This window comes from Venturia canescens, chromosome 3 (assembly GCF_019457755.1).
Source record: "Venturia canescens isolate UGA chromosome 3, ASM1945775v1, whole genome shotgun sequence".
Classification (NCBI taxonomy): Eukaryota; Metazoa; Arthropoda; class Insecta; order Hymenoptera; family Ichneumonidae; genus Venturia; species Venturia canescens.
In genome coordinates, this window is record NC_057423.1 from 26,116,746 (window position 1) to 26,144,229 (window position 27,484).

Consider the following 27,484-nt stretch of genomic DNA (forward strand, 5'->3'; position numbering starts at 1 on the left):
TTCGTTTAATTGTTCAATTTCATCCATAAATTTCACCCATCTATATTGTTTACCAAATCATTATACAGGGTGTCCCATTTTAATCTTACACCTGACTTTTCTCGGAAAATATTGCTCGGATCGAATATTGTGTGCAACAAAACTTTTAGGGTTTGAAGGGGGACGTATGATAAAAATTGGTTTGTGGATCCAAAATTCAAAATGGCGGCGTTAGAATGGCCGACATGTTTTTTTCGAATGAAAACATAACTTTTTTTCAGCACCAAAAAATTTTTCAGCGCAAAACCAACAATATTTGTGGGAAAAATTTTTTGATTAAGTTCTGTAACGTAGATTTTCCCCGCAAGGGTACGATCCAGTCCCTTCTCGGCTCACCCGCTCCTTCCCGTATGACTCTCCGGCTGCGAGAATGAACTGGGCGCCAGGTACAAAGTACCGTCGAATTAATCGACTTCATTTTCGTCGATTCTCGCGATCGTAACGCAACGCAAAACTAGAATTTAGAGTACACGAGGGGAACGAATGACCGAGGACGGTCCGACTAGTCAGCTCATCTGAGATACAAAAGGTAGAGGGGGGGATCCTTGAGGAAAAGTAGCAATTCACAACGCAAAGCAAATAATCGACACAGACAGAAGATTCCGAAAAGATTCACAATTTATTCAAATAAACAAAAGTACAGGAAAAGATGAATCCTCGCGAGGATTCATCTTTTCTACATAAAATAAGGATTCTACATAAAATAAGAGTTGAAAAGGAAATTCAATTTACGGCTCGCTAGAATCGCATGGCCAATACGTATCGGACGACAACGCGGTTTCGGGGCGTGGCTTACTCGAATTCATCAGGTAATTCAGGTAATAGGTAATCGCATCGCAATTTTGCGGGTGTCGTAAGTAATCGACGACCGACGCTCTGGCATTGTAGGTAAAAGATAATCAGCGATCTGACGAGCAGATGCCTTAGGTAACAGGTAAAAGGTAACCAACGCCAGAACAAACGGTGTCTTAGGTAAATTCAGGTAAAAGGTAATCGACACCAGGTAACCCGAAAGTAATTCGCGAGAGCGTCATAGGTAATAGGTAAGGTAATTGACGCTAGGTCACCCTAAATAATTCGCGAGAGCGTCATAGGCAACATAGGCAAGGTAATTGACGCTAGGTAACCCTAAAATAATTCGCGAGAACGTCATAGGCAACATAGGCAAGGTAATTGACGCTAGGTAACCCTAAAATAATTCGCGACGAAAGGTAATCGAAGGTAATAGTGAAGCGACTTCGGCTAAGCGCGAGGTAACACCGAAATTCCCGAACGATCAGTACGATAATACGAAGATAGCGGCGTTATAAGATAAAATAAATCACAGAAACTAATAGCAAGATAATCTTTGAAACGGTAACAGGGGGAACGGAAGAGTGCCGTAAGATAATTCGCCATAGAGAGACACAAAATGATACGATCGTCATGAAATAGAGAAAAGGAAATAACTGCGAAGGCAAAAGGAACGGCTGAAAAATACGCAATACAAAAGACAGAATAAATCGCCGTATAGACAACGCGCGACAATAAGTGCGAGAGAGACAGAGCGAAAACATCGCGCGAACGACCGTGCTCGCTAGAGCCTCAACGCGTGCAGGGAGAGAGAGAAACGCAGCTGCGTGGAATATTCCAGCGCGTACTACCAAAATTCGATATCAAAAATTCGACATTACAAAACTCAAACTTAATTAATTCATGCGCAACCGGATTACGTCAAATAAACTAGACTGAATGGACCCAAATTAATATCGAATCGATTAGTGGAGCTGAGCCGCCAAACTACAAAATTCGGGAACACGGGAAGTATCGGCCGCAATCTCGCTCGAAACTTCGACACACATGTCCCCCGAAACGCCAAATAAACCGGAACTAAATTCCGAAACTCAAAATGCTCAACTCCATTAATCATTCCGGGAGAAAGAGAAAGGGCTTCCCGAGGAACCCGCTCGTCGCACGCCGAAAGACAAAGGAACCTCGATGATCGGGAGGTATTGATGACTCGCCGGTGAGGTGATCGGAAGAAGACTGATAGTGCGTACGAGCGGTCCTCCAGATTCGGCGTTCTCCCCACCACTAGGCCCATGCACAACGGCGCTCACGCGCTAGGCGCGAACTAGAGTACAGAGTCTTTGCTCGCGCTTTCGCGGGAAACTCAAAACAAGGGAGCGTGTACGGAGGATAATTCCCGTTACGCTTCTTTACCCAATATCGCAATAATTACCCTTCTGCTGCTCTCACCTCTCCCGCTCACTCGAAACACTCCTCTCGACTAGATGACCGTGATCCCGGTGTCTCTCCTCTTGAGGATCTGGTGGGCAGCTCTGAAAGGACGAGGGAAGGCCTCCCTCACGACTCCGGATGTCGCGGTGGGCCCACAAGATAAGCCACCAGGCAAGAACAGCACCTCGCCTCCAGAAAACTCCCCCAGACCCCACCTGACGAGGCGCCGGTTCACACGGACTTTGACACCCGAATTCACGGTATTGCGGGCGGTGCAACTCTGGGTCGCTACGGCGGGAAAGACACGGGCGGCGTTCAATAAATGGCCTATGCCAGCGTGCTCTTTCAACCGCCCGCAGGTCGAGAATGTTCTTCGGTACTCGAAGACGGCGTGAGAGGGATGATTCTTGCGAGCGAGATCGGCTCGAACAGCAGGAACGTATCGTCAAATAACTAATGCTCGCTGGGACCAATGTGGTGACGTTAACACCAAATCTCTCAAAAAAAACAAACGGAATAGTCAAAAGGAAACTTCGTCAAACTCAAAATTAAACAATCAAGAATTTCTCTCTCTTCCTTGCACCGAGGTAAAAGGTAACGGTTATTAGACTTAGTAAATTATCGCTCGAAAGGTACTATACGCGATTCTTAAAAATAAATCTTATAATTACGTGACGATGAGTCTCGTTCCGACCAACACCCGACGAGTCGAACGGCGTCAAAATGGGCCGTAAGCCCGGTCCACTGGTCGACACGATTCGTACGAGTGGCGGGGCAAAAATGTCACGTCACAGTTCATATTTTTCAAGTAAGAACATCATTTTCAACTATTTTAGAGGTATCCAGGATGTACCGCGAAGAGATCTTTAACGTACCAAGTGCAAGTGCGTTTGCGTGTAAGGAGCATATCAACGATTTCGTTGGGACGGAAATGAGCCATTGTTGCTAATTTTCAGAATTTTCCTCTAATTTAAGAAGTTTTAAAAATTTCGAGAATCAAGAATTTTTCTCTGATTTTAGAACCTTTACAAATTTTCGATTTCGTCTCTTGCTAATGGCTGCGGAGTCAGAAGATAAACGTTTCAATCAATTTTTCATCCGTGGGCGATCACAATGACTTCTAAAATAAAAAATTCTTCTCTGATCTAAAACTCTAAAGTAAGAGAACTACGCAAAGTCAGACTACGTCAGTACTACCAATGATGTTTTCTTTAATCTCTTACAAAGTGAACTTACCTTTAACCGTAAGCGAGGCTTACGCTTAAAGATAAGTACACGCAAGCGAGGCTTACGCTTAAAGATAAGTTCACGTAAGCGAGACTTACGCCTACTTTTGAGTTGTAAATCAGAGAAGAATTTTTTATTTTAGAAGTCATTGTGATCGCCCACGGATGAAAAATTAATTGAAACGTTTATCTTCTGACTCCGCAGCCATTAGCAAGAGACGAAATCGAAAATTTGTAAAGGTTCTGAAATCAGAGAAAAATTCTTGATTCTCGAAATTTTTAAAACTTCTTAAATTAGAGAAAAATTCTGAAAATTAGCAACAATGGCTGATTTCAGTCCCAACGAAATCGTTGATATGCTCCTTATTTTAGGGAGGTGTCGGGGCAATTACTTCCGAGCTGAAAATTTGTATCGACGTGAATATCCTGATGGTCGTCACCCATCACGGCAGACAATCCGAACCCATGAGCAGCGAGCGAGGGCAGGTCGGATGATCCGCCACCGTTGACATTTCCCAAACGTCAATAATTTTGGTGGATTGCATGAAGCCCGAAACATGGCTATTTTAGCCATGATAGCAATTGATCCTCATTTGAGTGCCAAAGTGATCTCGGAACGACTGGGGTTTCCCAAATCGACAGTGCACCGTGTATTGAGAGGTGCGAAACTTCACCCGTACCGACTACAATTCCACCAAGACACTCCTAATCCAGATCCGTTGCGAAGGGTGGTGTTTTGTCGGTGGACGTTGAGACAAATCGAGCGATCCAGGGACTTTTTTCGATACGTTATGTTCAGTGATGAATCCACTTTCAACAACCGTGGTCAAGTGAACCGATGGAACTTTCGGTATCGGTCTGATCAGAATCCACATTGGTTGAGACAGATCGATCACCAGCATCGATGGAGTTTGAACGTATGGTGTGGTATTGTGAACGGGCAATTAATAGGCCCCCATTTTTTCGAGGGAAATGTGAACTCTGTCCGTTACCTTGATTTTCTACAAAATGAACTGCCTCTTTTGCTAGAAGATCTGGATTTGGAAACACGTCAACAGATGTGGTTTCAGCAAGACGGTGCACCCGCTCACTGGGCTCATGTTGTTCGAAATCATCTGGACCCTAGGGAAAAAAAAGGTTGGGACAAGTACATTGATGGTCCCTCGTTTGCTGATAATTCCACCCATACAAAAACTTTAAACAAATTGTTTTTTTAATTGTAAAAAAAAATTATTTCATAAAAAAAAATACAGAACAATTCGAAAAAAATTTTACAAATCTTGAAAAAACGTTATGTTAAAAAAAAACTAATCTGCATCTATTTTTTAAAGTGTCAAAAGAATCAAATAACAAGTAAAAAATAATAAACCGAAAAATCGCGCTTGAAATCATTTTGGAAAGCGATGCCTCATTCTTCTTATGAGATTCGAACAGCTAAATCAACTGAAAAAAATTCCATCTAATTTACGTGCGGCATTAAAATTTATTATATTAATTCGAGGCCAAGTATTTTCTAATGAATTGAAAAAAGTTACCATTTGAATTACGTGCAGCACTAAAATTTATGATATCAATCGGTGGACAAGTATTTTATTAGTAACTCCAAATTTTGACATTATTGAATTGTTCTAAGAAGCTTTTAAATCCAAAAGAATCACATGCAAGCTAGTCATTTCTTACTCTATGGTGGCAGAGACTTATAAGAAAATCGATTCTTCTCAGACTTTCAGGATCCTCTGGTATTATTCACAAAATTCGACGTCGATTGGATCGATACAAATTATGTTTAAATATGTGTTAAAAGTACTTGTCCGGCCCATCACTTTCCGTTTAAATTGTTTATCCAAATAAAAGTCAGAGCTTGTCTAGAACTGATGGATCACAAGCATTCATGCAGAGGGAATTGAGAGAATTATCTTCAAGTAATTTTTACTTAATTGCACTAATTTAATAAAAAACGGAAACAAATTATTCCGCAATATAGAAGGGATATTATTGTGCATCGATAAATGAAAAAAATTGTACATAATGTATATGTTCAAGCTTCCAAAATAACTCTGCAGTTTACATTCGATGCGGGCAATTTTTACTTCCCACTTATTCTTCCAGCGAACGAGTTCCATTCGGAATAAGAACTAACCTATACTATTATTAAAAACATAAAATTAATAATGAATCGCATTTCAACAAACTTTTAACGAGATTCTGCCGTGCCATTTCGTTTTTTTATGATTGATTCTTTATTGAATGAATAGTGATGGGCCGGACAAGTACTTTTAACACATATTTAAACATAATTTGTATCGATCCAATCGACGTCGAATTTTGTGAATAATACCAGAGGATCCTGAAAGTCTGAGAAGAATCGATTTTCTTATAAGTCTCTGCCACCATAGAGTAAGAAATGACTAGCTTGCATGTGATTCTTTTGGATTTGAAAGCTTCTTAGAACAATTCAATAATGTCAAAATTTGGAGTTACTAATAAAATACTTGTCCACCGATTGATATCATAAATTTTAGTGCTGCACGTAATTCAAATGGTAACTTTTTTCAATTCATTAGAAAATACTTGGCCTCGAATTAATATAATAAATTTTAATGCCGCACGTAAATTAGATGGAATTTTTTTCAGTTGATTTAGCTGTTCGAATCTCATAAGAAGAATGAGGCATCGCTTTCCAAAAAGATTTCAAGCGCGATTTTTCGGTTTATTATTTTTTACTTGTTATTTGATTCTTTTGACACTTTAAAAAATAGATGCAGATTAGTTTTTTTTTACCATAACGTTTTTTCAAGATTTGTAAAATTTTTTTCGAATTGTTCTGTATTTTTTTTTATGAAATAATTTTTTTTTACAATTAAAAAAAAAATTTGTTTAAAGTTTTTGTATGGGTGGAATTATCAGCAAACGAGGGACCATCAATGTACTTGTCCCAACCTTTTTTTTCCCTAGGGGAAGTTTATGGTTTGATATCACGTCTTTTTTCTCAAAAGATCCTTATTTATGTTCAGATGACTATAAGATTTTAGTTTAAATATCTATGAATTGTTTATAATTTTCGGCGTATAACGTTGGTTTTCACGAAAAAAGACCTATTTTTCGTCGACATTATACTGAAAATATTTCGATAGAGGTTTATTCTTGGACTTTGGTGATTTTTCTCCTTGTCTTCTAATATGTTTCGTCCATTGGGAACTCAAGAGCATGGAGCAATGCATGTTGCGGGCCGAGATATGATTTTCGGCTGATAACGTTAGGAAAAATAAAGGAAAAGAGGAAAGATATATCAAATTCAAGACACAACAAATCCAACGGAATTGGCCCTTTTTAAATGTTGCTTTTGCATTCTGAATCTAGACATTTTCGTGTCATTCAAAACGTGTCCCCGATGAAATATATTTCCAAAATTTGCAAGTGACCGCTGAGATCCAATTATCTACAGTTTGATAGTTGCTGAAAAAAGGCACCCGGAAACATTTATTATGTCAGAACTCAAAGAAGCAAAAAAAAACTGAGCGTACTTAATTCAACAGGAGCAACGGAATTCAAAGACGTTTAAGGTATCTGCATTGGTTTTGGAGAAAAACAATTTCAGGAGAATTCAGGAATGAATTTAAAAGTTTAAAAACTCAGAATAAAATAGAAAACGGAAAATTTAGGAATTTAGAAAAGCTGAAGACGTTTGTGATGAATTTTTGAGATTACATGTTACGGTTGGAGTAAAAAATTTAAATGATTGGCACACATGCTGCGACACAAAAATATGAAAGTTTGGAGGTATTCGCTTCATACCGCAGTAATACAAACTTCAATAGTATTTAAAAAGAAATACTTTAAAACTTGCTAAACCAAGTTCTATTACTCATTCTCATAATCAAAGATAGGGGGTGATACTTAACACACATATTTATGCACAGAAATTTCAGAGTTCGCAGGTATCTGCTGCGATTCAATATATCTGCGCAATAAATTTTGAAGACAGCAATTTAAAATCTATCGATAAATGAGCAACTGAAGACTTCTGTGATGAGTTTTTTACTTCATATATATTGTGACGTGACATTTCTGCCCCGCCACTCGTACGGACGTTGTCGACCAGTGGACCGGGTTTACGGCCCTTTTGACGCCCCTCGACTCGTCGGGCGATGTTCGGACTGAGACTCAGCACCACGTAGCTCTTAATTTTAGCTTAGAATGCGCCTATATTACCGACCGAGCGTTAATTACCTTCTGTGACTACCTTTTACCTCTGAGTGCAGGGTGGAGAGAGAATTTTAGTTTGTCTGTTTTTGAGTAATCATGACGTTGCGTTTTGACAGTGGAGTTCGATATTGGAACGAGTTGGTGTTGTCGCTACCACAGGGGCCTAACAATGAAAACTAGTCGGCTGTCTCTCCGGCTGTTCGAGCCGATCTCGCTCGCAAGAACTCGTCCTCCCACACCGTCTACGAGCACCGAAAAACAATCTCGACCTGCGGGCGGTTGAAATAACACGCTGGCATTGGCCATTTCATGAACGCCGCCCGTGTATTTCCCGCCGTAGCAACCCCGAGTTGCACCGCCCGCACTACCGGAGATTCGGGTGTCAAAGTCCGCGTGAACCGGCGCCTCGTCAGGTGGGATCTGGGGGAGTTTTCCGGAGGTGAGGTGCTGTTTTACCTGGTGGTTATTTTGTGGGCCCACCACGCATCCTAGACGTCAGGAGTCGTGAGGGAGGCCTCCCCTCAGCCTTTCGGAGCTGCCCGCCGGATCCCCAAGAGGAAGGACACCCGGATCACGGTCATCTTGTAGGGAGGAGTGTTTCGAGTGAGCGGGAAAGGTGAGAGCAGTGGAGGAGTCAGTATTCGATCCGATCGTGCAACAAACGTAACAGCAATTACGACTCTGACGCAATCCCCGTTTGAAAATCCCGCGTGGCAGCGCGAACCCCGAGTTCGCGCTCGGGTTCGCGCCTAACGCGTGAAGCGCTGCAGTACCTGGGCCTCGTGGTGGGGATAACGCCGAATCGCGAGGACCGCTCGCACGCACCAATTAGTCTTTCTTCGAGCATCGTTACGACGAGTCCACAACCGAGCCTTCCCAAAGTCGAGTTTTCATGGTCCTGGTGCGGCGAGCGTGTTCCTCGGTAAGTCCACGTCTCTTTCTCCATCGAGTTCGCTAGTTAAGTCGAGTCCTTTTTTTGAGTTTCGGAATATAGTTCCGGTTTTTGTAGAGTTTTTCGTTTTGGCCGTTGTAGTCGGGCACGGGGCCGAAGTATCGCGCGAGATTGTGGCCGATACTTCCCGTGTTCATTCTTTAGTACGGCAGTTTTGCGTGGCTCGACTTGACTATCGAACTCACAGTCCATTTGGTCTTCGCGTTAATTAATTAAAGTCTTGTTCATTCAAATATTTCGAAAATATCGAGTTCACGTCTGATGTAATGTAGTATTAAGCGCTGGAACTTTCCACGCAGTTACGTTGGTCTCTCTCTCTCTCTCCCTGCACGCGCTGAGGCTCTCGCCGGCCTGTTCGTTCGCGCCTTTGTTTTCGTTCCGTCTCTCTTGCTCGCGTGGTCGCGCGTCGTTTATACGGCAGTACCTGTTATCTTTTGCGTTGAATGTTTCTCGATTCTTTCTTTTGCCTGAGCCTTCACGCTACGATGTCTACTGCGTGTCGTATTTCGATCACTTTCCGATATATTTTTGCGAGCGGCGTTACGCCCTAAATTTCAATCCGTTTCATACCGTCCCAACGTTAATTTGTCTATTACTTTATTTTCTAACCCCCTCTCGATCGACCGGGTGCCGCTACCTTTTGCCTCGAATTACCTGCGACACCGTTCGTTCTGGCGTGGGTTACCTTTTGCCTACTACCTCCAGCCCCGCTTGTCGGGTTACTGGCTACCTGTTACCTGCCATGTCAGAGCATCGGTTGTCGTCTATCTACGGCACCTGCGAGATCGCGGGGCGAATCGCTAATCGTTTTCACCCGGCGGATTCGCGCCCGCCGTACGCGAATTTCCATCGTCGCGGCGCAAGACCTAACCGTTGTACGCTCGGACTCGTTAGCGACTTACTTCCCCGCCCCGGTTTTGTTTTATATCGCATCCACTCTATTTCTAATATATCTCTCGCTGTATTCTGATCTATTCATCGAGCTTTCGAATAAATTGTGAAACCTTTTCTGAATTACTTGATTTGTGTCGGCTATATTTTTTTTGTGGCGTTATGAATTGTTACTCTCTCCCAAGGATCCCCCCCTCTACCTTTTGTACCTCAGCTGAGCTGAGTAGCCGGACCGTCCTCGGTCACTTGTTTCCCTCGTGCTCTCTACATTCTAATTTTGCCTGACGTTACCATCGCGAGATCCGACGAAATTCAAGTCGATTCATTCGGCGGTACTTTGTACCTGGCGCCCAGTCCGTTCTCGCAGCCGGAGAGTAGCGCGAGGCGAGGTGAGTGAGCCGGGAAGGGACGAATCGTACCTCCCCGGGAAAAATTCGTTACAATATGTTACAGTTAGTTTTAAAAAGTAAAATGAGTGGCACAGTATATGAATTTTATAATTCGCAGATTTTTGCTGTATTTCAATAATCCAAATCTATAGTATTATAGAGAAAAGTTGGCAAAAGTCATGATGTTACGTTGAAATGACATAGCGAACATTGTATTCAGAAATTCTGTATGTTCTCATGGATGTTAGCAGGCATTATATTTGATCGCATCCAAAACGGAGCAACTGTAGACTTAGTGTAATGAATCTTTTCACTAATAATTCCACATTTGTAGTTTGCAAAGTGGGAATACTCAACATACATGTCATTTCATAAGTATTGTTGTCAAAATTTGTGTTTGCCTACTGCATTCCAAAGATTCGACTTTTCATATGATCAGCAAACAAAGCATCCAAAGACTTTTTGGAATAAGTTTCAAAATTTGTTACTCGACAGACCAGGTGGAAAAAGAATAACTACACTTATATCAAGACCAGAAACTGTTTTGAGAATCTGATGTACAAAATGTGAGATTGATGATCATAGCTGGAAACCTCTTGAATCACGTTACTACAATCAGCATGAAGAAATAGTAGAAAATCATAGGACACATATTAAGCAATTAATTAATGATATGTATCGATCCGCTGCAAACCGATGGAGTGAAAACAAGGATCGGAGAGGGCAGAGCCAAACTGAATATGAAGCAAAATATGGGAAACATGAGAAATAAATTAGAAAACATTTATTCAATTAAAGTTTACAACATCATTCTAACAGTTCTGTGTGTTTTTGTTGTATTTATTCATATATATAATCTGACGCCTTCATATATATAACCTAGCCTACTGACGATATATTTACACTGGACAATATTTCTCGCACTCTGTTTTAATTGAAAGATTATTTTAGTTAACGCTTATTTCCAGTCGAACAAAATCATGAAATCTTGCAGTTTTCGTTGACATATGCATCGCGCATTTTTTATATCCTTTTTCGCACACATATCACAGACTACATTTACGCGGCCGCTTTGATACTGGTTTAGTATATCACAAAATTTAACGAAATAAATAGTAATATGCACTTCGTTAGATGACGAAAATTATTTTTAGTTATCCCGCACGCACTTCGTAACATCATAACCCCAAACGTCAACATGACGTGAAACTTCGGCTGGTGACTTTCGAGCTCTCGGCATGTGACGTCAGTCCGCGACACCGCCGCGAAGTTAGACCGAGGGACATGAGGCCTTTGATGGTATTATATACAGACATGTCAAATTTCTAAATGTGTTAGTAACTTTTGCATAATCTTGAGCCTGTGCAAAGTTTTTTCTCAGCAATTACGCTACTGATCGCGTTGGTTTCGGGCTCATTCGAAAGAGATTTTGAAATTTAGTCTCCAAACTAATTTTCGCTTAACAAAACATCTCTTGAGCTCCGCAATGCCAGAAAATGACATGCCAGTTTTACCCCCACCACCGCGAATCGTTTTATTCAGAGAAAAGATAGTCTCGGCGAGAGCCTCAGGCCAGCAGACGACAGGGCTGTCAATGTACTTGTCCCGAGACTCTACCGAGTCTCTTGACAGCAAACACGACACCATCAATGTACTTGTCCCAACCTTTTTTTCCCTAGGGGAAGTTTATGGTTTGATATCACGTCTTTTTTCTCGAAAGTTCCTTATTTATGTTTTGACGACTATATAATTTTAATTTTAATTTCTATGAATTATTTACGATTTAATGCTTGTAACATTGGTTTCCACGAAAAAAAACCTATTTTTCAACAAAATTGTACTGGAAATATTTCGTCACAGGTCTATCCTTGGACTTTGGCAATTTTTTTCCTTGTACTCTAATATGTTTTGTCAATTAGGAACCCAAGAACATAGTGGAAAGCAGGTTGGAAGCCGAGATATGATTTTGGCTTGTAACATCTGATTCGTCGAAAAAAGACTGATACCGCACAATCAGTATACTAGTGAAGAGTATTATACACGAATGCTGTAGGATTGTAATATATTTGATATTTTCTTACGGTTCGAAATCATTTTCGTTGTGTGACTTAAGAAGTTTTGTTTACATTCTTTGTGGTGTAATAAGAAAACGGGCGATCATCAATGTAATTGTCCAAATTTTTTTCTCCGAGTGAGGATTTTTACGGCTTGATATCAAATCTTTTTTCTATGGCAGTTCTAAACGACAAAAAATATTCTTAAATAAGATTTTCTAAAGTTAACCAATGTTTCTATTGTGATATTTTAAAATAAGTTCTCCAATGATTTTCTTTAAGTTTTGTACAATTTATAACAGTTTGATATTCTTCGAATGTTTCAAGTGATATATACCCTCAATTTTTCAACTATTTCGAATGTGTCCATAATTTTGTGGGATTAAAATCATATTCCGTAAGGTTTTTCAATATTTTGTATCATTGTGGAATTTTCCCCCGTCATTTATAAATTTTGTTTTCAATAGTTTTGATGAAATCATTGTGAATAAAGAAAATATGAAGATTTTTCAATGAAATGAATTTTTTGATTGATTTTCTTTAAAATTGGATAGAAGGAGAAAGAAAAAAATATATACAATGTTCACCAAATCCACCAGAATTCGCAATTTTCACATATGTTTATTGAATTCTAATGCTACCAATTTTTATTTCATTAAAAAACGTGTTTCCAAGGACTTTTTGAAGCAATCTTTTTCATTCGTATTATCATACCCAGAGATAAAAGTTGACACACCCACGTCGATGCACAAAATTTTTAAACTCTGCATGTAGCCACCAAGGTTCAACCGGACAAAAGATAAACTATGAAGTGCGTCAAGACCAACAGAATTGCTTATTTATTAATATGTCCATTGCATTTTGAAAACATAACTTCTTATGTCATTCATAAATAGGCCATCGCTGACTTCTTGTATCATTTATCATTATTTTGAGTTATTTATTACTAGTAATCCATATCGTAATTCTATAATTCTTCTACAATTTTTATTAATTGTAAGTATCCATATTTCATAATCAAAAATAGGAAGTGCTAATACCTAGCGTGCATGTCAATATACAGAATTTTCAAAGTTTGCAAGTATCCGCTGCAATCTATTTTGATACAGAAAGAAAAAATTGCCACCGATTCATAAAATTCATTATGCCAAAACTAAGAGGAAAAAAGACAGCGCACTTCAAAGTGAACAGAACTCAAAATTGTTTCATGTATCTTCGTTTATATATTGCAGTCGGAACCAAAAAGTGAAAAGATTGGCACACCTACGCTTCACAGAAATATCAAAGTTCATGGATATTTGCTGCATACCAGTAATACAAACTTTGGTGCTATGGGGCAAACCACTTCAAAATTCCATGAACCACATTCATGAAACTTATTATGTCACATTCAAGAAAAAAAGTGACAGATACGCTGCATGTTGAAGCAATCAAAATGCTGTATTTTTGTATGTCTCCATGGTTATACGCAGACAAAATATTTGATCACATCCAAAAATTATCAGACGTAGACTTACACACATGAATTTTTCAACCCATGATGCCAATCGCAAATATGGTCTGAAAATACTCAACATACATGTCGCTTCATGACTTTGTCGCACTTTAGAGGTGTTCATTGCATTTCGAAGATACGAATTTTGATATCATGACAATTAACCACCCAATGACTTATTGAAATAAATTTCCAAATTCATTATGCAATAACTCAAGTGAATATATCTATGCACTTACATGGCCCAAAGATTTTTCTAAAACTCGGGTGTATGAACAAGCAATCATGAAAACTTTTTGTTATGAATTTTCCAATTTATTGAAATCAATATGAGGGAATAGAAATACGAAAGTCACTCGAATTAAATTGATATGGATATACTGTAAGCTAAGGAGGTTGGAAAATTAAAGGGGCCGGTGAACACAGCCAAACGAAATGAAAGAAAATATGACAACAATACAATGAATTAGACACTTACTTGACCAAAGTTTTTCAAACTTTATTTGCATTCATTCACATACAACCACGCAAATTTTTTCTATAATGTAATTACACAACATAAATTTTCTGTTTTTAAAGAACGTTTGAGAGGTCATAATGAGCGAAAGTTCTTTTTTCTCACATAACTCCCGTTGAAAATGTTTGAAGAACTAGAACAAGGATTGCAACAAAATTATGTCATAAATAAACGTAAAATCAAAAAATTTATACAAGGAGAAATTTCCCAATACTAATATATGTCCTATATAACAAATACTCGCGAACCGATTGCGATGAGGGTAAACTAACCCACATGGTTTTCACAAAACTTACATAACATTTTTTTTTATAGTCGTATAAGAATTTTGAATACAACTCGCACTGTTTCTCCGAAATTTTATGATTTAGATCGCTGTTGCTATTAATTTGATCATGCCATCAAAAACTGACAGATGGTTGAACAATATATCACGCCAAAGTCACTATATATCTGGTTTTCGTAATACACTGCATGTATGACACCACATACCACTACTTTGAATAAAATAAATACATATTGAACACTTGATTAGATGAAAAATATTTTTTTTTCACGCCGCACTTCGTAATGTCGGAAATCCGATTATTATAACATCAAAAGCTGACAGCTGACTGATGGGATTGTATATATAGGTATATATTCATAAACTTTATTCCGCTGGAACGGTACAGCGAGTATCCTGACCAATCACAACTCATTATTTCTGTAGCCGGGATCCCGGTACTCGAGCTTCCATAGAAATGGGTTATAGCTGGCATCAAGAGGCCTTTGATGGTGTTCTGTACAGACACGGCAAATCCTTAAATGAGTTAGTAACTTTTGCATAATCTTGAGCCTGTGCAAAGTTTTTTCTCAGCATTCACGCTACTGATCGTGTTGGTTTCGTGCTCATTCGAAAGGGATTTTGAAAATTAGTCTCCAAACCAATTTTTGATTTATAAAAAATCTCCTGAGCTCTGCAATTTTAGAAAATGACATGCCAGTTTTACCCCCTCCACCGCGAATCGTTTTATTCAGAGAAAGTATACTCGGCGAGCCTCGGGCCAGCAGACGACAGGGCTGTCAATGTACTTGTCCCGAGACTCTACCGAGTCTCTTGATACAACATTTGGTCAACGGTGGATTGGTCGAGACAGTCCTGTAAATTGGCCTCCAAGGTCACCAGATCTTACGTCTCCTGATTTCTTTTTGTGGGGGTACTTAAAAGACGCTGTCTACCGTCAAGCTCCAACAACACGAGAGAACATGAAGGAGCGGATAAGAGCTGCCTGCCGTGCGATCCCAAGAGATGTTCTCCTACGCACAGTTGATGGTTTTGAGAGAAGAGTTCAGGCATGTTTAAACATGAATGGAGGGATCTTTGAACTAGGGAGGGATCAGAGTACACTCACAAGGAGGGTTTGGAGTCCGAAAATACTGCGGTAGTGACGAACCGCAGAGACCTAATCCTTGTGAGCTCGTACCTATGGGCATAAAGGCATTGCATGCCCCTCTTTTTAAAAAAAGTTGAAAAATAAAATGAAAATAAAAAACACACACACATGCACCTCCACGTATGCACGCATATGCAGGCGCATACGCAAACGCACTTGCACTTGGTACGTTAAAGATCTCTTCGCGGTGCATCCTGGATACCTCTAAAATAGTTGAAAATGATGTTCTCACTTAAAAAATATGAACTTAATCAAAAAATTTTTCCAACAAAAGTTGTTGGTTTTGCGCTGAAAAATTTTTTGGTGATGAAAAAAAGTTATGTTTCCATTCGAAAAAAACATGTCGGCCATTCTAACGCCGCCATTTTGAATTTTGGATCCACAAACCAATTTTTATCAAACGTCCCCCCTTCAACCCCTACAAGTTTTGTTCCACACAATATTTGATCCGAGCAATATTTTCCGAGACAAGTCAGGTGTAAGATTAAAATGGGACACCAACAGGGCCTCTCTTATTTTATTGGGGGATCGGTTCTTTTCACATTCGTTCCTACAATACTAATTAATTATTGTTTTCATAGTAAATTTGAACAATTGTCTCTTCCCGAGCTTCCGATTGAAAACCATGCACGCCAAGCTTGTGTGTAATGGTGAATATGAATTTGTGCAGTACATCGTATAGATACAATGCATGCCCTTGTATGCGTATTCGTGCTCTTCTTTATAAAAGGTTCTTGTATCATATTGTGTAAAATGTTTTAAGTTTATAACCCGAGCTAGCATAAAAACAAATGATAATCTCTTAATAATTGCAATTCATTCACTGTACTTGGTTACGTTAGAAAATGATCTAATTTTCTTTTATTTCTTATATATTCGTTTCAAGTGTTTCACAAAAATCAAAATAAAACACTTTTGTTTTCGTTCTACCTTAAACGTGCCATCTACATGGATCTCTCGAGCTTTGTTTAGTTCGGACAGCATCAAATCCGACTTGAAAAATAGTGCGACCTTGCCGCGGGAAGTAGATATGTGGCCCCGGTTATACTCCCTCAGCGGTTCGTAATTCTCGAGGATGTTGGACAATTCGATCAGAGTGGATGGGATAGCCGGCCGACTTCGTGATCGTTCTCAGGTCAAAGTTGCTCGAAAAGACTCAAACGTTATTTCTAACTCTGCTCGCGCGAACATATAACACATTCGACATGTTAATGTTTAACGAGATAGTTGTTTTAGTTTTATTTTGCATTACGAAATCTATTAAGTTTAGATAAATATATATATATATCTAGTTGGTACCTTGGATCTAAGCTGACGAATATTTGCTTCAAAAGTATGTGCGACTCACGCGCCAGGCGTCGCATTTCACTCGTCATTTTGATTCTTTCTTGTTCACAAGAATTGGCGGCATGGCTGTGGATTTTCTTTTCCACAACCCTCCCACCTTCTTCGACGACAACGGTACCCAAGCAATGAAACCTCGATTGACGAAGAGCACATCAATAGATGGACGTACCATTTTTTCGGTAATACGAGAACCCAGCGTACAAGTACCGAGTTGAATTTACTCTTTGTCCAGGCACTTTTATCATCTGTAATATGATGTCACTAAAAATTTATCGAACAGCTAATTTGCATTAACAGACTAATCGCACTTGTAGACAGCGAAGAAGAAACCATAAATCTTTCAACGACTTTTATTCCTATTGTAATGTAAAATAAAACTGGTGTGTTGTTGTAAAGGTCGATCGAGATTCACGAAAAGTGGTGGCGAATAAAACAATCAGCGATAAATACGCTCTATAAGTGTTTGCCGAAAACGTTGTCGGAATAGTGATCGAAATGAAAAAAAAAATTGTAATTTCAGCGTTAGCAAAAAATTTCAAGTGAAAAAATATAAGTTCACTGCCTCGCAAAATGGTTTGACTCCGATACAAAAGTTTCCCGATTCTTGAAAAATTTTCCACTACACATTCTAATAACCGAAAACAATATTCAACAAAGTTTCGAGGCAGCGAACTTCCATTTCAATTGGGAACATTATATTTCTTGTAACGAAATGCTCTTGCCGATCTGGCCTGTACGCCGCCACGCGTCGGTTCGAGCAACCTTAATAATAAAGAGCAGGTATGAAGGAAACGCGGACACCGTGAACTTTAGTAAAAATAAAATAATCAATTTTATTCAATTATTTGACCGAAATCTGACAAAATAAAAGAAATTTTCCGCTTCGGCTTGCTGATTCTTAAACAATTTTGTGTGTTTTTTAGTTATAATTTGTTTTACTTTGTTTAATCGGATCTGGCGAGAAAAAGACCCGAAAGACCAGAAAACGTTGCAAATTCTCTGTCTGAGATAATTTTTAATTTCTCAATTTTCGGAATTTAAATTGTACAAAAAATGATTCAAGAAAATTTTCTTTAAAGTCTAATTGTCGCTTTTGTTTTAATTTGGTGACACGCCTCAAACTGAAAAAACTCTAGATTCAATGTTTCGTGCTATAGTTCGCAGATTATAATTTTCGATATCCTCTTTCGCCCGCTTTTTAAAAAGAAATAAATCCAATCTTCGCTTTTACAAATTTTTAATTTCGTTTTGATTCGATATAATTCAAATTCTATCTATTGCTTCTTGGATTATAATTTTAGTGAGACATCTAAATTTATACCAAATTTGAATTTACGATTTAAATTAATCAAAAAGAATTCCAGCTCTGCTCTTGACAATCATAAAAATGAAAAGATACAAATTTACATGAAATAGGCAAGGATAGCGCTGACCACAGGCTCTGGGGTTGAAACGTCACCGAATCGCTCCGAGATTCCAGGCATCCAGGATAATTTAGAAAAAAGGAGTTTATGATTGTTCGAGCAGAGTTCAGAGTCTAGACTGTTCAAGAGATCTGAGCTGGTCTTGTAGGCAGAGAGAACTGACTGACGAATGAGTCGCGCAGCGCAGCCCAGTTCCCCACCACGAGTTCTCGAGCGCCGAGAATCTCAGTTTTCGATCGGTTCTACGCACCTTTCTGTAACGCCTACTCGTATTGGCCCGTTGCCATGATTCACGCTCGCCCGTTGGTTGAGCGGGCTAACATACGATGCGCGGACTACCGTTTTTCATGTTTTTCAGCTTTGTGTGATTATTAACAATACAAACTTCCATTTGATTAGTTCTTATTTAATTTTCTTCATTTTTTTACATTGTTAGTTCATTTAATATGATTCGTACAATTGTAATCGATGAAAGTCACGTACGCGTCCTATAGCCCTTTAACGCTCTGCTCGCGCATGCGTCGCAGTCGATTTTAACATTTTTCATTTATGATTAGATTTTATATTATTAATTTGACTCGTGATCATTTATCTTAAACTCGTGTTATTTTTCTGATGATTTTAATCGTAATTACGCACCTGGGCGACCTAAAATAACAAAATGCAAAAAGAATTTAATTCAGAAAAACATAGCGCGGCGAAGTTCAGAGCGGTGCCGATTGCTCCACTCGGGCCCTTGCATACCGGCCTAAGATGGCCGCCACCTGTCAACAACGACGAGCGTGGTTACCGCGATCTAATGATCGCAGAGTTTCTCGTTAGTTCTTTTTTCCTTTGACGGGCTCGGGCCGTCTCGCGGAGTGTTTCGTTACATTCTATAATAGCAGAAATCATGAACAGTAATACTCACAGTGATAAAGCACAGTAATTCAACATGAAAAAGTTTTTCCACGAAAGCGTTCCAATTATTAACCACACTGCACACGCACGCACGCACGCACGCATGCACGCACGCACACACGCACACGCACACACACACACACACACACACACACACACACACACACACACACACACACACACACACACACACACACACACACACACACACACACACACACACACACACACACACACACACACACACACACACACACACACACACACACACACACACACACACACACACACACACACACACACACACACACACACACACACACATTAAGTTAATTTCTTAGTCAGTATCGGAGATTGATTTAATAATGCTAAAGCATCATTGATAGCAGGGAGCTGTGTGTCAATGCTTAATTGAGAGAGACTACTAAGCTGCGATTCGATCTCTTGACTGGACAGCGAATTTGTTACTAAAGAATATTCAATATAATCTTTGTTTTGGAAGTGTAGTTTTATGATATAAGAATAAAAGTATCATAATACACTTATTGGCTCACCGAGTTTGTCGTCAAGATGAACTATTTCTTCGTCAGTGTGGGTATCGTTACCATCGCTCTCAGATGATTTGTCTTCTACTTGTTCTTTGTCTTTTTCTTTGCCAATAAAATTACATTTTTTTCGACAATCTGTACACAGATAGTCTGTTTTACTCAAGTCGAAGTTTACTCGCAAATTCGTAGATGCTATTCTCAAAGATTTCGTCACTTTGTGCTTTTCTATATTGAATGGATTGCATCACATGTAACATTTCCCAGGCAGTGACATTATGAGACAACAATAACTCACATTCGTTTCTTAACGGGAAATAAACGAATTACTATTCAACGAAACATGAATGTCATCAAAAAACAGCTGACAAAAGCGCCATGCAGTGGCTCCACCGGCGATTTCGATCGCTGCGCCTAGTGCTGAATTTTGCAACTACCGTACTACGCAGCACTGTAGATAGCTTATTGTGTTTACCGAGTTTTTCACGAGACATTGACTTAAATACCATACTTGAAGTTCTGAACAAGATAAAAAAATTAATCAAGAAATTTTAAAATTCCAGCATAGATATACAAAAATTCTATTGAGTGAACCCAAAGATAGGTCTCTCACGATGAAAGTGATCTCTAGCACAAACGAGAGTCACTCATGTAAAATATTTAAACGACAAAGAAAATAAAAAGCAACATTCGCTTACGAATAAAAATTTTAATAAAAATACAGGTTCATGATATAAAAGCTGAATGTTACTCTAATGAACAATTATTTACTGACATTTCGCTTTGTAATATATAAATGACATATTCAACGTTTTAAATGCAAAAATATGAAATTCTATATTCTTGAAAATTCCAGAATAAATAGAAAAAAAATTTCCCCATGACGAGACCAGGCTCAGAATTCGTGTAATTAAAAGTAGTATTTATGAGAATTTTAGTAAAAAAATCGACGGAACCAAACTGTTTGAAAAAAAAAAGATTGTGATAAAAAAATCTTAAAAAACCGAATAAATAATTCTGTGATGTTTTTTTGCATGGAATTCTCGAAAAGTTTATTGAAAATCAAGCAGGTTTAAAAAAAAAAAAGAAATCCAATTTCGAGAAATTCATCATAACTCACCATTGACTGAACCGATTTAGTTCCAACAAGAAGCAACGAAAGAAAAAAATCGAAAAAACATCTGTACGAATAATTAAGATTTCTGATGGAGCCATTTTAACGTGAGAACGATCTGAAATCGTTGTGAAACGATTTTTATTTATGACGAATATGCCGTCATAAAACCGGCATATTCGCGTATAGTAGAGTGTGGTAGGCCTCACGCTTTCCTATTAATACTTGGCGTCGAGACGCTACCGCGTCTCTTGATTATGTAAAAGGAATCGATATTTACACCTAGATTACTTACTTCAACTTATGTGTTTGCTATAGGGCTTGTCATATCTAAAAGAAGAAGATGGAGGACTTTTACACAAACTGTTGCCTCATGTTGTGATTTTCGCTCGTTGCGCGCCGAAACAGAAGGAATTCATAATAATATCATTGCAAGATTTGGGTTACACGACTTTGATGTGTGGAGACGGTACAAACGACGTGGGAGCCTTGAAACATTCGCAAGTCGGTTAGTGAATGTTCCAGGTACAAGCACATAAGCTGAAATCATGATATTAAATTGAACGATTCTATTTGCAAAAGGTGTGGCGATATTATCAATTCCTCCACAACAACAAAATTCTGAAAAGATAGCAGTGTCACTTGCCACCAGCTCTACGGACACGAATAGAGGAGGAAAAAACGGTGGGCGACATCAAAATTCTAACAAGACGCCAATGAAAATACCGAATCTATTACAGGAGCTTGAAGAGCAAGATTCGGCCACGATCGTTAAATTGGGCGATGCGTCGATAGCCGCACCCTTTACGAGCAAGTTGTCTTCTATACTGTGCAGTAAGTCCGAAATGCAGAAAAGTACGATAGTGGACGGAGTAAAACATCCTTGATTTGATTTCTATGCTTTAGTTACTCATATTGGTAAATGAGGTAACAAGCATTTTGTGAAACAATTTTTAAATTTGTAAAACAAAGACGTTATCGAATCATTTGGGTTCCGTGACATTAGATCACACGACAAAATATCACACGACAAAATATCACAGACAAAATATCACAGCGACAAAATATCACACGACAAAATATTACCACGACAAAATATCACACGACACAATATCACCGCGACAAAATATCACACGACAAAAAAAACACACGAGGCAAACGTTGCGCTCCTTGGCTGGGCTACTCCGGGGATTTTTTCCTTAAAATTCCGCCCATTTACTTTTCAAGAATTTTCTTTTTTCTTTGTTCAATTTAAAAAAAATCTTGAAAAGTAAATGGGTGGGTCTCCCCGGCGCGAAGCGAAATTTTAAGGAAAAAATCCCCGGAGTAGCCCAGCCAAGGAGCGCAACGTTTGCCATCCATGTTGCTAATGAATGATTGTTTTGAGGACCGTCCTCAAAACCACCATTGGTCCTCAAAACAACCAGCATATACGAAAAAACGCACACAAACACACCCAAATACAAACACAAACACGCACGCACACCAACACACATATAAACACAAAGGCTTCGATGAATGTTCATTTGATCCGTTGCAACTTTCTAACTATGAAAAAAGGTTAGCAGACATTTTGGCTGATTTTGAGAGTAGAATTTTTTTCTCTTTAAGTGAACAAGACGCACACAATCACACATGTACGCATACGTGCACACACACAGAAGTAGTAAGGCTATACCACTTCTAATTCTGGGATCTCAGAGGGGAGTGGGGACGGGGGAGCGCGGGGATCGTTGCGGGGCTGCATGGTATGTGGAGGGGGAAGGTTCTCGGATAGCGGGGGTGCGGCGGCACTTTGAAGAGACAAAAAATTTGGGACAAAAGATTTTTTTGCTACTGATTTATGTTTCCGGTATATCAGATTGTACTGGACGGAATTTTCTTTTGAAAGTGCTCTTTCCAAACATGATCTCAATTATCGGACTCCGTGACTAAAGATGCTTGCATGTCACACTAATGACAAATTTATGTGTCCTGTGTTACATATTTTGTATGGTGTGTGGAGGGGGAAGGTTCTCAGGGTAGCGAGGAAGTAGAGGGGGAGTGGGGATGCAGCGGTCCTGTTTGCGGCATTGCATAGACAAAGAATATTTCCAGGAAAAAAAGAATTCGCGGATGTCCAATGACAGATTTATGTTTCCTGCGGAGTTTTGAGAAAAGTCAATCGAGAAAAAAGTGCTCTCAATTATTGGAATCCGTAACGAAGGAGACCTCTAATGAGAGATTTATGTGTTACATATTTTTATATTCCTGAGATGGCGATGAGATTTCTTTTTGAAAAAATTCACTTGCCCTTCCCTCCAATTTTTGATCTTATTCTGAAAGTAAACGTCGCGATGGAAAGGTGTGCGAGTATGTATGCTATCCATCCAGCGAAAGATCCATCAACATTAACAGAAAATGAAATTGAGTCATTGCCGAAGGATTTGCTTCTAAAGCACTATAGTAATTCTATTCCCGTGCTATGGGATCGTTTACCCAAGTATTTGCAGTGTGATGCTGATGTTCAATCATATCAATTGTGTTTCGATCATTTTAATCCACCTTGGGTGCGAACTCATATTGATTCAGTTAGACCCAGACGTAGAAATTGTGAAAAGTGCTTGTCCAGGATTGAGCGAGACCTCGACGGTAGCGCGAGATTATTCGGGCCGGGCTCTCGCGCTTCGCCGCTGGCGTCGCCAGTTCGCGGGTTCGTACATTTTGGGCGCGTGCAATTAGAGCAGCCGGGCGCTCGTTTCACGCGCTCACAGGGGCGTCGCCACCTCCTGGGCAGCAATTAGCATGGGACCGGGGAAGCACACCGCGCATGTGCGCGGGGCTTCATCATCGATCTCCATAATTGATTCTTCTGTCTTGATCCGGTCGCTGAAGCGTGCAATACGTCTAATCACTGCATCTCACCTTCTCACCAGTTTCGGTATCAAATTCGGGCTTTCTTATTCATTTTCGGTTCAACTCATTACACGGACTCTGCTCATTCAACGGAACATCCTCTCGGACTCATTTTTTAACGGTATATCTCTCAAAAGCATCGGGCTCTTTCTCACGAGCACGCTTCGGTCGTCCATCTTGTTCGTCTCGCACGTGCTCGACAAACACCGGGTCAACTCGCATTCTTATCATCAGGCTACTCGCCGGGCTCTTTCTCAACAATTATCGGGACTGATTGTACGGCATCATCGGGAGTTGTCTCACAAATAAATCTACTTATAATTTTTCTCTATTCTCCGCCGCATTTATTATTTACCACCTACACCAGACTCCTTGCACAAACATTTTGGTCCTTCGAGCCGGATCTGGTGGTAAGTGCGCGCGGAGTGGGTGAAAAAAGTGAGTGAAAATTCAGCGGGAACGGTTTCAACGGGTTTTTCACGGCGCATCGCATCTCATCGGGACTTCGAAAATTCTCGTCTCCACGACGTGGTACGCACATGGTTCGAGCTCACTGAGCGGCCATCATGGTCATCGACCGCGCACTCTCATCGATTCCTCGATCTCAACGGGTTTTTTCTCAGTGAGTCTTCACATCGGGTGAGTTTTTTCGCAAACTTTATTCATCAATTTATTTGGGAAAATGGACATCAGTGCGGGAAGTGAAGCAGGTGTTTGGTCGCGGGCTCAACGGTAGTGCTTTCTCTCTCACCCTCTCGGCGCGCGGGAACATTGGCGTCGATCTCGACTCTCATTCTCGGGACGCTCACCGCATCGCGTGGCGCGGCGCTGTCGAGTCGGTAATCACTCACTGGCATCGGGTCACGGGCGGTAAAGTAACGGTCACATTACCGCGCATCGGTTCTTTATCGGTTTTCACGGGATTCGGACATTCGGCGGCAACTCATTGGCTAAACTCAGTGCATGGACAATTCTCACGACCGTTACGGGCAATTACTCGGTTTTTCACACCTTTTTGGGCAATTTTGGGTACTTTTCGGGAGTGGCCAGTGACTTCGGGCAAAATCAACGGACAGTTCTCACGGGTTCTAGCAGTGATTAGTGATATTTCGCATTCGGGTTTACAGTGACGTTCCGTTATCGAATTTTGGACAAATTCGTGGGCGCTTTATCGGTAGTCTGTGCACTTTCGGGATTAACGGTGACAGGTGGCGCGGGTCGGGCGGGTTCGGGGCCACCTCGTCTCTTCAAGCATTTCGGGCTTGTACAAACAATACGGGCTGCAGCATTCATACTCCGGGACAATATCCTCCGGGTTTTTTGGGGGATTGTTGTCGGTTTACTGGGCTCCACACAATTCTTTGGGAGCAATTGGGTCTCTTTCTCATTTGGATCGGATACCTCGCATTTTCGAACGGTTCTATTATTCGGTTGCGCTCAACAGGTAACATGTCGGACGGGGAATCCACACACCCAAAATCGGAGCCGGGCGCAGAGCACCTTGTTCTCTTCGTCCCCAAGGGAGACGAGGCCGCTACTCCAGCGGGACCACCGGGATCCTCCTCACCGCGGCGGGACGTCTCCCCCGCAACCTCACTCCAGGAGCTGGACGCGGGCAATCGGGATTTGACATCACGCTCACGGGATAATTCTCGATCGGGCAGCCGGGAACCGTCACCGGGCACACGGAATCCACCTCGCGCGGGTAATCGGGCAACGGGACCGCTCGAGCTCAAGGTGGCTACACAGAACGCTCGGGTAAAGCTCCTGGAGTCACTGCTCACTACGGTGACTCAGGCGGTCGCACGGGATTTCACACCTTCGCAGCTCGACAATTTGCGGGTGCAGTCGACGGAGCTGTGGAGCAAATTCTCACAGGTGCACGATGCGATCTCGGAGTCGTGTACGCCAGCGTTCTTATCGGGAGCATACGTCACCGGGGACGTATATTCGCAGGCGTTCCACCTGCACCAGCGCATCACCTCAATCATTTCTCGGTTTCGGGACGAGATTCAGCCTTCCTCAACGGGAGCTTCCACCTCGAGCGGCGCTGCAACCATCGGGAGGGAGAATCTTCCGAAGATCTCCCTACCCACCTTCACCGGGGACTTCTCAGCCTGGATTTCATTTCGGGATCTATTCACATCTTTGGTTCGGGACAACGCATCGCTCACTGATGTCGAGCGCATGTACTATTTGCGGACGGCCACATCGGGAGAGGCGGCGAAACTCATCGCCAGCCTCGCAATAGAAGCCGAATCGTTCGCAACGGCTTGGGAGATTCTCTCGGATCGGTACAATGACACACGGGTGCTCATCCGCTCTCACCTGGACAGCATTTTTCGCACAACGGTCATCTCACCAAACTCTTCACGGGATCTTCACACTCTCATCCACGACGTCTCTGAGGCGTACAACTCACTTCGGGTTCTGGGGGCACCTATCGACTACTGGGACTGGGTTCTCGAATATGCGATCACGCGACGCCTCGACACCTCGAGTCGCGTCGCCTGGGAAACAAAAGCGGGCCAATCACAAAATCAGCCAAAATTGGCAGAATTACGGACGTTCCTCACCAATCGGGCTCGGGCTCTTGAGGGCTCTGCTGTCTCCACGGGTCCTCCTCACTCTCGGAGCGGAAGCAACACGGGATCCGGAAAAGCAACACCGGGTACATCCTCAAGGCCGTCAGCAAGGGCTCATGCGGCAACAACGGGGAGCCAGCAATCATGCTCGCTCTGCCAGCAGGCAAACTTCATCGTCGCCTGTCCCAAATTTCGGGAGCTCACCAACGAGCAACGGCGGGAAAAGGTACAGTCCTTGCGGCTGTGCTTTAATTGCTTGGGTCGGCACAACGTGTCGTCGTGCCAGACGACGACGAAGTGCAAGGAGTGCGAACGGAAGCATCACACCATGATCCACGTCGGGTGGAGTCGGGACGGGAGCACTCCTGCACCATCACATTCGGGCAAATTGGGCGAGGCATCAGGAGCCTCTACGGCGGGACCATCCTCATCAAATTCCGCATGAGACAACGGGGCATTAACTTTGTCCGCCTCGGGAGCTGCCAGGCCGGCAGTTCTTCTCGCAACGGGTCAAGCTAACCTCATCACACCACACGGGGCTTCTCACCAGGTGCGAATGTTGATCGACACGGGCGCGGAGATCACATTCGTCACGGATTCTCTCGTGCAGCAACTCAAGCTTCACCGGGAAGCATCGGTAATACCGATCATCGGGATCGGCGGGACGCACTCGGGCCACACGCGCGGGGTGGTTAGCGTAAAGCTTCGGTCTATGCACTCATCGGACATTGTCTCAATAAAAGCTCACATTTTGTCAAAGTTAATGCCTACTCTCCCTTCATTTACACCTCCTCACATCTCACTTTCTCATCTGCAAGGTCTTCCGCTTGCAGACCCGGAATCACCAGGGTCCATCGATTTAATTCTCGGGGCAGACATCTATGGGCAACTCATTCGGGAGCAGATCAAATGGGGGCCTCAGGGCACACCGATTGCACAGAATACGGTTTTCGGGTGGATCGTTCTCGGTCCTATGGACTCTTCGCAACATTCAGCCGGGTTTGTTCATCACGCTGCAGTGGATCACGGGTATCAGGAGCTTCAGGATCTCCACACACAGTTTTGGGTACAGGAAGAAGTCCCGGGCTCGGGCGAATCGCACCTTACTCCTGACAAGCAGGAATGTGAGACTCATTTCTTGACGATACACAAACGGGACTCAGACGGGCGGTACGTCGTCAGATTGCCGGTTAATTCCGCATCGGGGACATTGGGCGGGTCCTTTCACACAGCTTCTTCTTGTCTCCAT

The 27,484-nt window shown here is 41.4% G+C and overlaps 1 protein-coding gene across 5 annotated transcripts in view; it reads left to right on the top strand.

Annotated features, from left to right (window-relative positions):
- LOC122408124 (endoplasmic reticulum transmembrane helix translocase) overlaps positions 1-27,484 on the top strand; it is a 326,148-nt gene that overhangs the window by 146,597 nt on the left and 152,067 nt on the right. For all 5 annotated transcript variants that reach the window (XM_043414736.1, XM_043414735.1, XM_043414739.1 and 2 more), the window contains 2 exons: positions 21,074-21,263; positions 21,338-21,589. In XM_043414736.1, the coding sequence (XP_043270671.1) occupies positions 21,074-21,263; positions 21,338-21,589 (442 nt within the window). The remainder of the gene's footprint in view (positions 1-21,073; positions 21,264-21,337; positions 21,590-27,484) is intronic.